This window comes from Macaca thibetana, chromosome 7, assembly GCF_024542745.1.
Source record: "Macaca thibetana thibetana isolate TM-01 chromosome 7, ASM2454274v1, whole genome shotgun sequence".
NCBI classification, from domain to species: Eukaryota; Metazoa; Chordata; class Mammalia; order Primates; family Cercopithecidae; genus Macaca; species Macaca thibetana.
Window position 1 is genome coordinate 85,426,826 of NC_065584.1, and position 18,207 is coordinate 85,445,032.

At 41.9% G+C, this 18,207-nt stretch overlaps 1 gene segment (V, D, J or C); it reads right to left on the reverse strand.

Moving 5' to 3' along the window:
* Nucleotides 1-11,754: 11,754 nt before the first annotated feature.
* On the reverse strand, nucleotides 11,755-12,736 carry LOC126958346 (T cell receptor delta variable 2-like). The segment is given in 2 exon segments: nucleotides 11,755-12,224; nucleotides 12,390-12,736. Coding segments are annotated over 2 exon segments (399 nt in total).
* Nucleotides 12,737-18,207: the final 5,471 nt, after the last annotated feature.

Sequence of the window (18,207 nt, forward strand, 5' to 3'; positions counted from 1 at the left end):
TATTCTTGCTGGTTATGTGGGGTTTATATTGAGTTTGGTGGTGTGTGGGGACTGGTATAGGGGCAAGGACTAGAGTAAACACACTTTCTTTATAACATTCACCATGGCTAGAGATGCCACAGTGCAGAGTGGTTGTTTTATAATCACCACTGTACCGCTGTGTTAAAGCCTGGTTTAGAATGCGAGTGCTGTTATATTCATCATGTATATGACAAGTTAAAGGGCTCTTAACATTGAGCTATGTAATGAATGTTTAGTATGAGTGAATGAAAAGATTATTGAATAGAAATACTAGCTATCCAATTGGCAGGGCTCTAATTGCAAAGTAGTCTGAGCGTTAGCACACATGCATAACCAAGTAGTGACTGTGGGAACTTGGGAAGTTACCAAAGGAGGGCAAAGGAAATACTATGTGCGGCAAGATTCCTCTGGCATGGTGAACAGTCTCAGCATCTATCCCACTGAAATAACATCGTGAGTGGGATCACGGTACATGACAAAGCATACGGTATCAATCTAGCCCATCAGCAGTGTCCAGGCTGTGGTGAGAAACCAGAGATGTAGTCTAACATAAGATGCATAGGGAATGGCACATGCCAAGGAGATGGACTGGAAGAACCCAGGGAAAGAGGATTTTTGGAAGAGTCAATTGACAGCTGTCTCTCTGTCAGAATACCTTTTTTAACAAGGTGCCAGCTCACATCCCAGACTGGTGACCCAGAGGCTGAGCTGAGAGTCACAGCTGCAGCCTGCTCAGATAACTGTTTCCTTTATTGAAAGCTGCTGTGTTTGCATTGACTCACAACATGGTTGGGGACTCAGCTGGACAGCATACCAAATGCCAAGCAGAAATTCCTAATGCCACCGTCTGCCCAGAGGACTCCTTGTTAAAAAATATTATGGCACAAACTATATGTTTATTCAGGGAAATGTGATAGGGAAGCAACACTAGCAGAAAAGTAAGATACAGTCTAAAATGCCATGGCAGTTGGAAAAAGTTTGTTTTCGTGAAAGATGCCATTCAGTCAATTTCCCTCTGATTTTGACAGGTTGAACTCTAAGTTTCAAGTATATGGAGGCTAAGTCAAAAAATGTTTTAGGGCAAGCAAGATGAGAAAAAGCAGCCTCTGCATACACACATGAGGGAGCTGTGCAAAGGAACCAATGTCCACACTATAGTCAGGGCCTCCCTGTGTGGCAATCAGGAACCCAGACTCACATGGATCATCCAGCATGAAAAGGCTCTTGGCTTTTCTCTAGTCGATACTGAGGTTCTATCAGTCCTCTTTTCTTCTAAGGGCATGTGAAACCTTGGCTGATTTTGACTGGTAAAGGAGGCCTTGGGAGAGGCTTAGAAAATAATGGGATTAAAATGCAGAGGAAAGACCAGAAGTGCAGCCGCCACATGCTATTATTAGAACTGATGGTGAAACACCTTCCTGCAGTCCAGAGAGCCTTCCTCTTCTGACCTCCTCTTTGACCCTGAATCGAATCCTGTAAATGCTGAGGAGTCAGCATTATGTGGTTGAATTGTACTCTGGTTGGGTGGGAGCACTTTAGGCAAGCCCCTGGCACCTTCTTTTTGTCTTTTTATTTTAAAGTAGGGAATAGATCCAAGTGAAGGCTATTGTGAAGAGTAAGTCATCCATGGCTGTAACACGCCAGCATCGCCAGATGGGGTGCGGGAACATAGGCAATTTATAAAACCTTTGCAGCAGCTGCTGTGACCACAAGGGATGATACTGGCTCAATTTAGCATTTTTAAACTTAAGTATTCACCTCATGCTAATGTATGTAGCTGTGTTCTCTCATTTGAAGTTGTTCATTTGGAAATACAGAAGGATGAGACATTATTCTTTAAATAAAATATTCCCTTTCATTACATCTGTGTCTCAGTGATCCCTAAAGCAGAAATTCAGTTCAAACATTAAATTCAATAATCATATATTAAACAGTTACTCTGCAATGCACTATGGAAACTGAAGATGAAACAGACCAAGGATCCCCGCCTTGAGGGGTTTATAAATTAGGAAAAGGATGAAGGAAGTATGCAAACAATCATGGCAAAAGAGAAAACACATGAAATAACTCAAGAGTGGTAAGTGCTAAGGTGGTTCAACTGGGGGAAGATTATATCCTCAGAGGAGAGTTTTGCATTGGAGATATAAATTTGGGAGTCATATGTGAAATTAATGCTGCGAGGGTGAATGAGATCATCTAGGGAGAGATACAGAAGAGAACATAGAGCCAGGCAAGGACCCTGGCTGCTCTAGTATTTAGAAGATATATAGTGGAGGAAGAGCCAGCAAGGCGGACTGAGAAGGAGAAGCCAGTGATGAAGAGGAAAATCAGCCAAGAGTGGCATCTCAGAAGCTACGTGTGGAAAACATTTTGAGGAGGAATGGGTGGCCAATGGTGTAGCTAACCACTGGGAGGTTGTATGATCACTGGCTATTTACTTGTGTGCTTGTCTTGTGTCTGTCTCCTCTTATTTTATACAGGTAAGTCCACAGGGAAGGTGCATGTCTGTTTTGCTCACACCATGTACTCAATGCCTGGCACAGTACTTGGCACATAGTAGGACTCAAGATATATTTGTTGCAGACAGAAAGGAAGGAACAAAAGCCAGTCTGAAGTGTTTATACTTAATTCGGTAGACAAAGAGTAGTATCTGAATAGCATTTTCAGGTTTCTGACATTGAGTTTGGTCTTAGCAAAAAATGCAAGCCTTCTTTTTGAGGCCTGTACAGACCCATTGGCCTTACGCGTAGCTCCTCTCAGCATCATTAGGTACCCTTCAGTCTGGATGCACAGAAATGAGGAAACAGCAGGAATCTGTCTGACTGATTCCCACGTAATCCTTTGGGACAGTATTTGCCTATAGAATTTCACGAGTCTTAATGGCTGTGCCATTACAAAAAGAATTCTGTGATTCCAATCCCACGTTAAATAGGTATCTTTACAGCAGGGGTTCTCAGAGCATTTAATATGGTAATAAGAATTTAAATATTAAGAGGAGGATATTAATATGTTGCATTTGCCAAAATTATCTGATGGTGGAATTCTGTTAAATTGTGCAACAACTGTTAACAATTTAACAGTTGAGGGATGTTAAATTGTTGGGAAGGGTGACATTCTGAAGAATAATTGGGCAAATGTTGCCCCCGAAGAATTCTAAGAAGAAAAAAAAGCATTTTAAATTCCTTTTTAGTTGACAGCAGGAGAAACTCCCCAGGATGAAGACAAATTACATGGGTGGAGTTAAAGGGTATGGTAGGTTATAATTATTATTCTGAAGTATTTGATCTTTCTTTCCATGAAAAAGGTTATTGATTCCTACCCATTGCTATGTGTCTTGCAGTGCCTTCTGTGGGAAAGGTGTGAGTCCCTGCTTAGTTGATTTTGTGCTTGGCCATGGAAGGGCTTTGACCAATGAATGTGAGTGGACATGACGTCTGCTGTGTCTGAGCAGAAGTTTTAAGAAGTATCTTGAGTTTCTGCTTGCATTTCTCTTGTTCTTTTTCTTCTGTCATAAAAACAGTGTGGAGGGGCATGGTGGCTCATGCCTATAATCTCAGCACTTTGGGTCATTAAGGCAGGTGGATTGCTTGAGCCCAGGAGTTGGAGACCAGCCCCGGCAACATGGCAAAACCCCATCTCTACAAAAAAAAAAAAAAAAAAAAAAAAAAATTAGCCAGGCATGGTGGCATGCACACCTGTAGTCCCAGCTACTTGGGAGGCTGAGGTGGGAGAATCTCTTGAGTCCAGGAGGTTGAAGCTGCAGTGAGCTGAGATTGCACCACTGTACTGCAGCCTCTGGGCAACAGAGCGAGATCCTGTCAGGAAAAAAAAAAAAAGTATGCCCCAAATAGTGGCTTATCTTTCATCTTGGGCTCTGGAATGGGAAGACACAGGGAGTAGAGCTCAGTAGCCAACTGGTAGTAAAAGCGGGAACAAAAAGTAAATGTTCATTGCTGTAAGCCACTGAGGTCCTGGCACTGTTCGTTACCACATCAGAGCTGACTAATACAAAGAGGAAAATATGGAAGGGTGATATGACTATGGCAGCTGTTTTATTCCAGAGCTCTCAGAAGAGACACAATTTCAGAGGAGAAGCAGAACGCTGAATCAGAATGGCTCAGTTTACAGGTGACTTTTTTGTACAGGGCAAAAGTTTTACTCTTGCTGTGATTAAAAACAACTCCATAAATGAAAATGGTTCAATCTAACCCAGATAAAGATTTATAGATCCGGTGTAGCTACAAGGCGCTGGGATATCTGAGGAGAAATCTCAATATTTCACACCAAATGAAATCAAAGAACACACCAAGGTGAAGGTTCACAGCCAGCCCCATTGGCGTGGTTGCTGCTCTATAAAGCATTTTACTAGTCTCCCTGGGCTTCCTCACATTGGCAGGATGAGGCTAGGTCAGTGCACCAGTGGTATCAAATTCTGGGAAAGCCCAGAGGTTTGGGAAATCTCTTTAAGAACAGAAAGTTATTAATAAAAGGAGTGATCATCATTCAAGGAAATAATATTCTCCTTTTACTCTCCCCTTCCTCTTTGCTTTTCTTAATTCTTTATCTTTTCAACCCATACCACTACCATTTTGGCTGCTCTGTTCTGCGGTGTGTACAATAGCAGCATTTTGGAAGTATCTAAGTTTTACTTGGCAGGGAATTAACTACATTCTGTGGTTATAGAACCCCTATGAAAGCTCTGATATAAATCCACTTTCCCACAAAAAGAAACTGATTGTGTCTAGTCTGGGGTTTTGTATTTTTCCATACATTTTCAGTTTATTTATTTTCATTTTTTTAATTTAAAATTTTTTTATTTTACTTTAAATTCCAGGATCATGTGCAGAGTGTGCAGGTTTGTTACATAGGTATAAACGTGCCAAGGTGGTTTGCAGCACATTTTTGGCTATTTTTCAATATTTTATTTTTTCTTTTTATTTTAATAGAGACGAGGTCTTGCTTTGTCACCCAGGCTGGTCTTGAACTCTTGGGCTCAAGCAATTCTCCCATGTTGGCCTCTCAAAGTGTTGGGATTAAAAACAAACAAGCAAACAAAAAGTGTTGGGATTACAGGCATGAGCCAGCGCGCCGGGCCTATTTTCAGTTGTTTATTTTCACTGCAAGCATCAGAGACCAACGTGAGTGTGTTTGTGTGTAACTGTTGAGGATGCTCATCTTCTCTCCTGGGTCATCTTAAGGAACCTGCAAGCACACCTTACCTCAGGGAAACAAGTGCTTTTTCTGTTATGAGCCTATGTCACCTCCTGTGACAAGCGCTCCCCATCTCTAGGCCATCACTTTCTTCTCTGTGTTCTGTTTGCTCCTTTCTCTGTTAGTAAGTTTCTATTTTCATGTCTATTTCTTCCACTAGGAAGAGCACCTTGAGGACAGGAATTGAGCTTTGGCCGCCTTTGTAACTGAGCGTGTGGCACAGGACCAGGAATATTCTATGTGCTCAGTACATATTTGAGGGATGACGATATGCATCCCCATAATTATAGACTTGTGTATTTTAATGATACAGCTACTGAAAATAGCTACACAAAATGAAAAACACCAAGAGGGCTCATCATAAGCCTAGCCAGTAGTCACTAAGAAAATAATAATCATTTTGGGCTCCTCTGATTTCTTCGTGTCTAGCTAGACTCTCAGGGCAGGTTTTACTTATCTGTTCAGGACCCCTATGTGGAAGCTGACTCAGACCTATGGAGGACCCTCTAATCCTGTTCAGTTGTCCTGTGTGCCTAAGAATGGGCTCTTGAGTATGCCAGAGAGAATGAGTATAAATCAGTGGTTTCTAAGAAGCCTTGAACTCCAGCTCAGGATGACACTGGAGTCTCCGAGACCCTTAAAAAGTGAGAATATGGCAAGGCTTGAGGCCCCACTGCAGCCCAGAGTATGTGATGATGATCAAATTCTGGGAAGTCCCAGAATATGGGAAATTCATTCATTTATTCATACAGATATGTTTATGCGATTTGTCAGGTTGAATAAGCAAATGCAGATATAGTCCTTGATCTCCAGAGCTTACAGACTCATGAGAAAATAGGCATAATCAAATTAATAAAATATTACAAACTGATATATGAAAGCATTAAAGAATAAACAACCTGAACTTGTCAGGAGATCTCAAGATGCCTCTGAAAAACGAATGTGTAGACTTTGATCTTTTTTGTTTAACTCCTTTCAATAGGAGTTAAACAGGGGACGAGGAGAGGGAAAGTGCTGCAAAACCCTGGGGTGGGAAGGCAGCTGGTACATTCAAGTATTTAATAGCTGGAAGAAGGCATGTTTGGAAAATGAGGGAGAGAGGAGTGAGATATGGCAGAGGAGGTGAGAAGGAGTCAGACTGTGCAAGGTCTTAGAGGACTTTTAGGGATTTTCGTGTTTTGCCTATCTGCAATGGGAAGTTACTGAAGGATATTTAATGAGGGGTATGACGTGATCATATTTGTATTTTGGAGAGATCACTCTGGCTGCTGTGGGGAGGAGATATTGAATAGTACCAGAGGCCAGCTAACTTAACTCAACAGGCTATAGAAACAATCCAAAGAAGAAAATCGTGGTTTTGACCAGGCTGGTGGCAGTGGATGGAGAGCAGTGGATGGGTTTGAAATGATGGTGTTATTCCTTCAGATAGGGCACCTTAGGCTAGGGCCATATTCACAAGGAAGATCTTGATTTAAGTCTTGGAGTTGAGCTGAAGTGCCTTTGAGACACCTGAGTAGAACTGTTGGTCAGGTGGACACATAGATATTAATTCATGTATTCAACTCACATTTATTGACTACCCACTACAGGTTAGTCACTCTATTAAGACTCATATGGTACAGGAAAATATATTGAACTTGGATTCTTCTCTCAAGGAGTTTAAAATTTCTTAGACAGTCATGAGGAATGGTTGGACAGGATAGCTATCTTTAAATATTTGAATATGCGAAAGTGAACTTAGTCTGCCTTACTCCGGAAGGCACAACAAATATAAAGATATGAAGTTATGGGAGGCAGATTTTGATTTGGTTTAGGACAGATTTTTTGAAATAAGAATTGTCATTGAAAATATTTGAATTGAGACTGGATGATCTTATTCACTCAATATTTAGTGAACATTTAAACTGAATGAGGGGATTCCTACTTGGCTTTTAAGATCCTTTCTGGCTTTCAAATTCAACGATTCCAATTTTCTGTTTAAAATCTTAATTTTCAGAGTGAAGGTCACAACTTGGATTTCCTTGAGTCCATTTTCTTATTTGGACCCTACCTATATCGTCCTGAGAGCTTTCAAGATGGTGTAATGAAGACTTTCTCAAGGCTATGGCATCTTCCGAATCGAGAACATGTTATATGATAGAAGTAACATTCTCTTCATTGCCTATATCTGGCCTCCGCTAATGTAGAGGAAGTGGCATATTTACATGGTTTCAGATTCCCTTATTTTTTCTTGCCTTTCACTCATAGCCATGGTTTCACAATGTTGGATGACCTCTTTGTGAGGGCAGCCAGGAGATGGCACTGTTCCTGAAGCCAGGATGCCTTCTAGCTGCCTTTGGGCATCAGAGAGGAATTTTCTTTTTCCAGCCATCTAGCCTGCCCAAGGACTCTTCTTGGGAGCCTGGTGAGAGCGGCAAGCCTATTCCTATGTCTGATAGTCAAATTCAAAGTCTTTTTGAGGGTTGACAGACACTCTCTGGGATTTCTCTTCACTGCTCTGAACTCTTCCAAGTCAGCCCTTCTCATGATGGATAAGAATTACAGAAAGCAGAACAGTGGAGGCAACAATAATATGAATTTAGTCAACTATCAATTGTCTTTACCACTGGAGGGGGAAGAAAATTAACAATACAGGGCGGGCATGGTGGCTCACGCCTCTTATCCCAGCACTTTGGGAGGCCAAGGCAGGTGATTCGCCTGAGGTCAGGAGTTCGAGACCAGCCTGGCCAACATGGTGAAACCCCATCTCTACTAAAAATACAAAAGTTAGCCAGGCATGGTAGTGGGCACCTGTAATCCCAGCTACTTGGGAGGCTGAGTCTGAAGAATTGCATGAACTTGGAAGGAGGAGGTTTTGGTAAGCCGAGATCATGCCACTGCACTCCGGCCTGGGTGACAGAATGAGACTCCATTCCAAAAGAAAGCAAGAAAGCAAGAAAGCAAGAACAATATAAAAACAATAGTGGGTGTTCATTTCACTCATGTGGCTTTAGGATTTCTGCAGACACTTGGTCTATGCCTATACTATGCTAGGGCCTACAGTGGCCCTGTGTCCACTTAAATCTGAGGCTTCAGATGTTACGTAAAATGCTTCCTTAATTACCTGCTAGTAAGCACAGGAATTATTTAAATTTTCCAGGTTTTTTACTTTAATTTTTGTCCGGTTTCTTTTTTCATTGTGTCCAGACCCTCAGATTGTTGGGCAGTCCAGCTCTTTTCTCCCAGGATTCCCTCCTCCTTGCCTCTAGGCTATTTTTCATGCTCACCCCAGGCCTACCTCAGGTTCTACGTTACCCCACTCCAACATGGGCCTGTACTTCATGTCCTCATTCATCCTGCAGGAGTGGACCACTGGAGGCACACATTCTTGTGTCTCCTGTTCCTCTTGCTCCTGATCAGACTTAACCAGACACCAATAATTTGTGGATCTTTTTTTTGGCTTGATCTTGAATAGAAGGTATGTGGCACAAGATTCTGGGTTTCCGTGGATAATCCATCATGGTGTGGTAAAAAGTATATTGACTCAGTAAATATTAATTCATTTCCTTATTTGCTTGTGGAGAATGAGAAATTATAAAACCTAGAATTTATGTACTACCTTCTTCTAAGAAGTATACAAGGACTCACTATCACCCCAATAAGAATATTTATTATCTTAGTAGTAACACAAATAATCTGTAAGCTGAACTGGGGATGACTGACTGCCTATCAGTGAACTCTGGCGGCACATCAGTATCATCAGTATCCCTTCCGGAGATTTTTTACAAGTATGGATTCTTGGGTGACATTTGCGAAAGAGTGATTTATTTATTTTTTTACCTCCATGAACATTTTCAATAATGATGAATGCCTAGACCAGTGCTTCTCAAACATTAATAAGGATATAATTTACCTGGGGAGTCTTGTTTAAAATGCAGATTCTAGTTCAGTGGATCTGGGATGGTGCACGAGATCCTGCATTCTGAAAACCTTCCAGGTGATGCTGATTATGATTGTCTAGACTACACTTGGAATAGCAAGGTCTTAAGGCAGTGGCTTTCAACCCCAGGGGGAGGGAAGAGCAAGAGGAGGGGAAGGAGGTTGAGTCATCTGGGAAGCCAGAGCTTCAAGCCCACACCAATTCAATCAAAATCTCTGGAGACGTATCCCAGACACTAGTATTGTCAAAGGATATCCCCAGGTGATTCAAATATGTGGATAGAGTTGAGAACCTTTGTTCTAGAGATGCCTTGACCACATATAATGTCCATTTCTCTGTAGTCAGGGCAGGAGAGCCTGGGCACATGTCTCACAGTGAGAAAGAGAGCAAGAGAGAGAGGAGGAGGTACCAGGCTCCTTTTAAACAATCAGCTCACTCATGAACTAATAGAGTGAGAACTCATTTATCACCAAGGGGATGGAGCCAAACCATTCATGAGGGATCTTCTCCCATGAACCAGTGCCTTCCACTAGGTCCCACCTCCAACACTGGGAATTACATTGAAACATGAGATCTGGAGGGAACACACGCCTAAACCATATCAGCCTGTCAACATTCACATGAGTGAACTCGAAGTGGATCCTATTTCGGATGAGCCTTGAACTGACTACAGCCCTAGGTAACACTTTGATGGCAGCCTGATAAGAGGCCTTGAGCCAGAGGATGCAGCTAAGCCACACTTGGATTTTTTGACCCACAGAAACTGAGATAATAAATGTCGTTCTGAACCTCTAAGTTCTGAAGTGATGTGTATGTGACAATAGATAACAAGTATACTCACCGTGAAATACCCTTCCTTTTCCTTCCCACTTATCCAAGTCCTGCCTCTTTTAAGCCTCAGCTATTCTAAGACAATTTTCTTAATGTGGTATGTATACTACACAGCCATGAGAAGGAATGAAATAATATCTTTTGCAGCAACATGGATGGAACTGAAGGCCATTATCCTAAGTAAAATTTCCTAGAAACAGAAAGTCAAATACTGCGTGTTCTCACTTATAAGTGGGGGCTAAATGATGTGTACACATGGACGTGCAGAGTAGAATAACAGACACTGAAGACTCCAACAGATGGGAAGGTGGGAGGGGAGTGAGGGTTGAAAAATTACCTACTGGGTACAATGGTTACTATTTTGGTGATGGGTACACTAAAAACCCAAGCTTCACCACTGCGCAACATATGCATGTAAGAAATTTGCACTTGTACTAAGTATATACAAATAAATTTTTTTTTTTTACAAAAGCAAAAAAAGTTTTAAAAAATATTTCTTTTCTTTTTTTTTGAGTCAGGATCTCACTCTTTCATCCAGGCTCGGGTGCAGTGATGTGATCATAACTCACTGCAGTCTCAAACCTAAGAAACTTTTCTCAGAGTGGTTGGTCCTTTCATAAACTCCTAGAGCGCTGCACATGAAATCACTAACCCTCATTATCATATGTGCTGTCTTATATTTTTGTATTCTTTGTAATCTTTAATTGTACTTTCCAATGCCCTGTCTTTTAAAACTAAATTGAAAACACATTGATGAGAATAGAACTTTGACTAGAACTTGCCTTAGAACTTTGCTATTCCCATGACCCGTCCCAATACCACGAACAGTAAGTACCCTAGAAAAAACATGTGATGAAGATGATAGCACATTGGAAGAAACGTTGAATAGAAGGTATCAGGAGGGTTGACTTTTAGTTGTAATTTTTACGGTTATGTCTACTCTGTGTCCTAATGCCTGAATTTTAACCTTAGGTAGAGAGAGGATTCCAGACAGATATTTGAGCAGAACAAAGAGAGCCAACAGGATGAAGGCACTACCTGGATGAGGGTTTAATGTTTGTATGTTTAAGCCCCTCTGCCTACTCGTCTGCTCAGTGGGTTCCTCCAGGTATTTGCTCCCTGCAGTCTCATACCTTCTTGGCTTACCCATTTCAACTTGGGACTCGAGAATCAAATAAATTTTTTAATTTAGTTGACCCATGCTCAACTCAGAAATTCCACATTGCCACAAGTATTTGTCTCTAAGCTCTCTCTCAGCAACCGGCATGAAGGAAGCCTGTGCATTTCCCCTTCCTGCTCACCCCTACCGGTCCCCAGGACTCTTCGGCAGCTGAGGGAAGATATAAAACACTCAATACCTGAAATAGTGGTGGAAACATTTCAGAAAATGACTCTATTCATCCTTCTTCACAGAGTAAGAATTAAAGCTATCTCTAATAGCTTTGGAAATTTTGATTAGGATGGTAATGGAAAACCATCCTTGCTTTATCTGGCTTATGCACATGAACACTTTCACAATAAAGACTGCAATGAGCTATAGCACTCATGATAGTAAAAGTTCTGTTTATCTCAGCCTGCCTTCACAATGAGAGGGCCTATTCAGTATTAAAAGCTGTTATTTTTCAACCTTTCCTCAGGAGCCTGTGAAAAACAGGTGCAGCAACCCCCCTCCCCCCACAACATCTCTCCACAATAATCCTCACAGTCTTTTCTGCCCTCTTCAACTGATAAAGAAGGCCCCTCTAAGCCAACTGCAAAGATAAGCCCCTTGCCCCCATTTCAACTCCTGGCCTCTTTTATCAGATGTTACTGTTGAAGTGATCAGGCAGCTTCATCTCAGGTGTGGTGCACATTTTAGCCCGGAGTGGTCTCGAATTGGATCTGCCGCCTCAGTTTGGCCCTAGGGTTTCTGAAGCGGTCAGAAACGGAGCCGCAGCACTGTGGATATCAGACGCACAGTAGTAAGTCCCAACATCTTGTGTTGTTGCTTTTTGAATGTCAAGCATAAATTGACTTTTTAAAGTATCGATTTTCACCTTGAAATTATTCCCTAAATTGTCATTAGAATTGTTGCTTAGTTTGGAGATCAAAATCAGAGAGTTATCTTCACTCTTCTTATACCAGCTTATTTGATAGTTCTTCAGGTCGCCTCCTGTTACACTGCAACGGAAGGTAGCAGCCTCCCCAATGAGGACAGTCAGTGCTTTGGTATCCGGTTTCAAAATTATATCCAATGAGACCCCTGAAATGAAAAGCCCTAAGTCAGAAAGACTGTGAAGAACTTGCTCTTCCCCAAGGGGATGGGGTATTACAGCAGTGCTCTGCAATGATACACTCTTTTTGGCCCCCAGAAAATTGCCCCAGGAACCCATATCCCTAAGAGCCAAAGGCCCCAGCCTGTCCTTACCTGCACAGAAGATGGTGAGGAAGAAGAGGAGACAGGTCTTTGGCATGGCTTCATGGGTGGGGGGCGGTGGTGACCCTGCAGTAGGCCGGTGCTCTCCTGGCGGTCCCTGCCCAGATCAGCAGCTCTCTGCCCAGGAGAAGTTTTGTCCGTTATATAGGTGGTTTGGTGTTACTCACTTCCTGAGAGAGAGCTGTGACGGGCTGGCAAGGTCACAAGGTAAGTTGTTTATTCCACAAACATGGGCTATTGCAGGCCAGAGACTATTAGGGAAACATAAAGGTAAACAATATGGGTTCCTGCTTTAAAAAAATTCAGTTTTCTGGGAAGACAGACATACAATGACAAGTGTTAAGTGCAAATACAGTGGAGTGTTAAGTCCTATTAAAGAAGTAGATACAGCATGTTCCAGGAGAGTGGTGGAAGGAAGTGCTTCTGCTTCCGGTACTCCGAAGGAAAACCCTGAACTGAGCCCTGAAAGTTCAGCAGGATGTTGTCAGCCTTCACTTCCAGAGTGCATTTCCAGGAGCGAGAATGGTCTGAGTAAAGGCATGAGGGCACGAAGGCGCAAACCAGTCTGTAAAATATGGTCATTCTGTCTCCAATTTTCTGCTGTGTGGTCCCTAAGACCTCCTGATCTGTTACCTTCTCCAGTCTCACATTTGGCCGCTCCCCCACTTATGTTCAACACTTTAGCCACATAAAAATACTTGCAGGTTCAAAGATGTGTCATAGACTTCCAGATGCTCAGTTTTTACACTGGCTTCTCCTTCTTCCTGGAAAAGCCATACCGTCCTTCTCCCTTCTTTAACTCTACCTGAGGGAGGTGTTCCCCTGGACCTCCTGCCATGTTGGGTCATGGCACTTATCACCTCTATTCTCTGATAATCTGCTTGTTTTCTGCATTGAACTTTAAGAGTACTTAGGGCCGGGCGCGGTGGCTCAAGGCTGTAATCCCACCACTTCGGGAGGCCGAGATGGGCGGATCACGAGGTCAGGAGATCAAGACCATCCTGGCTAACACGGTGAAACCCCATCTCTACTAAAAAAATACAAAAAACTAACCGGGCGAGGTGGCGGGCGCCTGTAGTCCCAGCTACTCGGGAGGCTGAGGCAGGAGAATGGCGTAAACCCGGGAGGCGGAGCTTGCAGTGAGTGCAGGCAGAGCGGCCACTGCACTCCAGCCTGGTCGACAGAGCGAGACTCCAGCTCAAAAAAAAAAAAAAAAAAAAAAAAAAAAAAAAAAAAAAAGAGTACTTAGAACATAAACAGTACCTTATTTATATTTGCATTCCTAATGCCCAGCACAGAGCTGGTCGATATTAGGAACTCAAAGATATTTGCTAGTCCAAGCAGGATTTCTAGATGCCCCAACTCTCAAGAAACCAAGAGGGTTGGTTGCTTATCTAGTGAAGACTGAGATTAGGAAAGAATTTGCCAGCAACTCAGGATAAAATATGGGAAATCCAGGTCTTTTACCCACTGTTGTAGGTGCAAGGAGAAGTGGGGCACTCTGCAGCAGGTGGTTCCCACTTGGATAGAACTTGCTAGGTACCTAGAGCAAGGTGCCTCCCACTTGGATAGAACCTGCTTGTAATAGCTTGTGGCTCACTGCCTAGGTGGTATCAGTGCCCACATTACCTACATGTAAAAGGAGCACTGACTTTGCAGGTCTACTAGCCCATAGTTTTGAATCTTGCTTTGTGACTTACCAGTAGCGGGACAAATTACATCTCTGAGTCTTGATTTCCTTATTTGCAAATGGGGTAATTATAGTTACCTTGCAGGGATGCTGTGAGGTTGAAATGAGAGAACACATGTGAAGGACTTATTCCTGTGCCAGGTACTCATTTAGATGTTGGCTTCTTTGCCTTGTCTCTTCTTCTTTGCCTTGTCTCTTCTTCTTTGCCATGGTGGGGTTAGTGACCTGGTCATAGCTCCCTGCCTGAGCCATAGTTACCAGGAGAGACACAGAGCTTGTTATTTCAAGCCTGGCACAGAACGTTCCTCTGAGGGAAACAGTGGTCTGTTGAGCCATGTTAGGCTGCCGTAGGACTTGGGTAGATAAATGAATGAGCTGAATGAAGCCGTGTCAAGAGACATATGAGTAGTATCAATCTACTGTGCCCTTTGGCAAAGGACTGTCTCTGGCAGCTAAGGATGGAAGACACATATAAGTTAGATCCCAATTTTCTTTGTCTATACAGGATAAAGAAAGGATGGGAGGACTTTAAGAAGAGAGAAGATGCCAAGGTCAAATCAAATTAACCCCATACCAGCTAGTATGCGTGCCCAGCTTAATGTCATTCTCTGATGGCCTCTCTGGGGTCTTTGATATAAAACATTTACCCATAGTATTACTTCAATATAAATGGGAGAAAGTGCCAGAACTTCTGATTTTGTCACTAATTGGAAGTTTTAGAACTATTTTTCATTTGATTTGAGAATACAGCCATTCTTTCCCCATCCTCTTTGAGCTTTATGGGTGAAAAAAAGATAAATTTGGCAAAGGAAGGCTCTTTCCTTGCTTTATCTCTTACTCGTAACCCCAAACTCCTCACCTAAAGCCTTAGTAACAGCAAAGTCTTTCCCTGATGGGTGCCCAGGATTCACCTCTGCTTAGGCAGGGTGCTTATTAGCTGTTTCTCCTGTTGCTAATTGCTTTCTTTGCTTTCTGGTTTCCCTGCTGTGTCTCCAGCTGGTTGGACAAGCAACTGAAGGACAGAACAGAAGTGAATGAAAAGAGAAGACGCTGTGTTTGTGTTTTCTCTTGGTTAGAATGCTGTGAGTCAGGACCTCAGTTGCTGGGTGTCCTGGGACTGCCTTCGGTAAGTAAACGATTCTTCTTCTTAGTCTAGCTGATTTGGGCTCAGAATGCTCAGATGGCTGGAATTAACTTTGCTTCTCTGATTTGTTCTACTGAAATGTCTGGGCCTCACTGGTTGTTTTAAAACAACATCAGATATTTTTGGAAATTAGTGAGGAATTTCAATGGGTGTCAAGGAAAATCACAGTGTCATTTGTCTCTAAAAAAATTTTGGCTGCCAATAGTCCATCTGCGACTCACTTTCCCAGCTGTGTGCCACCGAAGGAAGCAGCTGCTGAACAAAACAGCATAGAGGCAAGTGGGGCCTTTCTCAAGTTGTAATTCTGCTTCTGTTACTGACTTGGGACCTTGAGATGTAAATAAACAAACTTTTTCATATCTATTCTCAGCTCAGGATTTAATCCCTTTAGGATGTCTTCTTGGCTCCCATCACCTAACTCATTTTGAAATTGAAATATTCTAATTTTAATCTGTACTTTCCTCCTGGAACACCCCCATAATCATTACAACCAAGTATTTCTCTTGTTTCCACAAGCATCTGATCTGGGTCCTCTATTACACTGTGAGCCGTACTATGGTATGAGTTACACAATGCGAGAAGGCTTGGATCTCGGCGTGGCATGGAGCACATAGCAAATACTAATATACATGATTGAATACAAAAATGCCACTTCTGTCCCCTGAGATTTATGGATACTTGATGAACACCTGTTAACTAGTTAAACCTTCTTGCTCACCTTTTCTTCTACGACTGTCCTCCAAGGATTGCATGGGGAGATTAGAGGGCTCCTAGTTCGATTATGAGATGGTTGGGGCAGAGACTCTCAAATATTCCATCAGCTCCACCATAATTTTTGCTTTGCTTCTTATGTATCACTACCACAAAACCTGCTCCCGGGCAGTGCTCACCAATCCATGCATAGTTCTGTAATGACTTTGTTCTTCTGCCCCTAAACTTTTCTTTACCTTCAATAGTAGCTGGTTTTGAAAAAGAAGAAAGACGATTTCTCTCACTGGGACTTTTAGCATGGAGTAATGAATGACAGAATCAGAGACATGGATGACAGATAGAGCTGCATTTCCCTATTGCATGTGACGTGGCATTAGTCTTTGAGTGTTGGCTCTGGGAGGAATTGCTAAGTAGTTCCTTACTGGCAGAGCATACAGCAGGGTTATAAGAGTTGTAAGTGTCCTGTAGGAAACCTGAGTCTCCCACGTTAACATTCAGCAATTCTGGCTCCGAGGCGCCCTGGGGAAGGGCGAGCTCAGGAGGAAAAGGGACTCAGTCACTCACCAAATACCCCTGAGTCTCTGCCTGTCCCATGAGGGTTAGGACTTTGAAATCTGACCCCAAAACCAAATTTTACAAAGGATCGTTGCCCAACTCTTTATTCGAAGAAAAATTTCCTGTTTTGTGTTATCCCATGTCCCTGAAGGGCTGTTCTTGGCGGGGTAACCAGTGCTGATAAACCCATATGTTGGCTGCAGATGAGATAGCTAGCAGGACAGCAGGGATCGGTGTTCCCACTGATGGATAAAACACAGAATCTGAATTAGCAAGAGACCCTGCATTTTCAGAAAACAAAAAACAAAAAAAACAAAAAACAAAACAAAACAAAAAAACAGAGAAGACAGTCCTCACTTACCCCCAGTTCTCAGCTCAGTAGTTCATACCATCGAGTTTCCGTGGCTGGGGCCTTGAATAAACAGAGGCCAAAGTGGAGGTGTCTTTGTAGAGCCTCCTCACTTCTGGCGTCTTGGACTGATCCTGACTTCCCAGTTTTTGAGGATGACACAACGTCAGGCATACTGTGACTTAATTTGTTATCTTCTTGGAGGTGGGAACTTTTTCAGGTCATCTACTTGCCTTTTATGTTGATAGAACAAATACTGTACTTTAAAAATATGCTCATAAATGACTTTAATTTTACTTTTGGCTTTAAATTTATAAATTATTCCATTATTCTATTCATTTAATGAGTGGGGCTACTGTTGTATTTTAACATCTCACAAAGCCTATATTTGCTTATTTTATGACAGTCAAGCAGAAATTACTTTCTTCTGTTTTTTATTTCTACATAGGAAGCCCTCAGTAATTTATTGCCATCCAGGAAAAAGGTCCTGAAGGCCTTTTGAATTGTATTTCTCTGAATTTCCATTGATATTTAATTCTTACTCGATAGGATACTAATGTAGAAAATAATGTTTGATTGTTCAAGAGACTGACTTATTTATTATCAACAACTTCCTAAAGGCTCAACCCAGCCCAACAGAGGGAAAATTTAGTAATCATCATCAGGATATTATCACACTCAATGGCAAAAGTAGTTAATACTCACTGAGTGCTTTTCACATGCCAAGCCTCACTCTGAATACAGTAACACGTGCTATAGTTCACTTAATTTCTGCAACAATCCCCTGAGGTAGGTGTTATTGTTATCATTATTTTATAGATAAGGAAAGCAAGGCACAAAGTAACTTGCCCAAGGTCATATAGCTATTGAGTCAGTAAATGGAAGGTCTGGAATTCAAAACTCAAGAAGTCTGGTTTTAAAGTCTGAACTTGAGCGCAGTCCTTTTATGATGCTTCTTACAGCATGCCTGTCTATGTATCTATTCATCTATCATCTATGTATAAATTTACTGTACATATACATGTATACGTAGATATTTAATATTTTTTCAGGCTTTTAGAAATGTTAGTAAGTTAAGGGTATGTCATTAAGATGTTAATTGCTGGCCTTGATTTTGTATGTGTGTGCAATTCATTTGTCCCTCTGTGTATCAAAGACTGCTTTTATTTGTCAGCTGGAAGATTCAAGTAATTAAACAGGATTTAATTTTAATTTCTCATGGTTTAGCAAGATAAAAGTGAGGAGATCCTACCTGCTGAATACATTTTATTATTTGAGAAGTATTTGTTATATATGTTTGTATCCCTCACAATACTCAGTACATCAATTTGTAAGCCATAAAGGACTTTTAGTTTTGAAT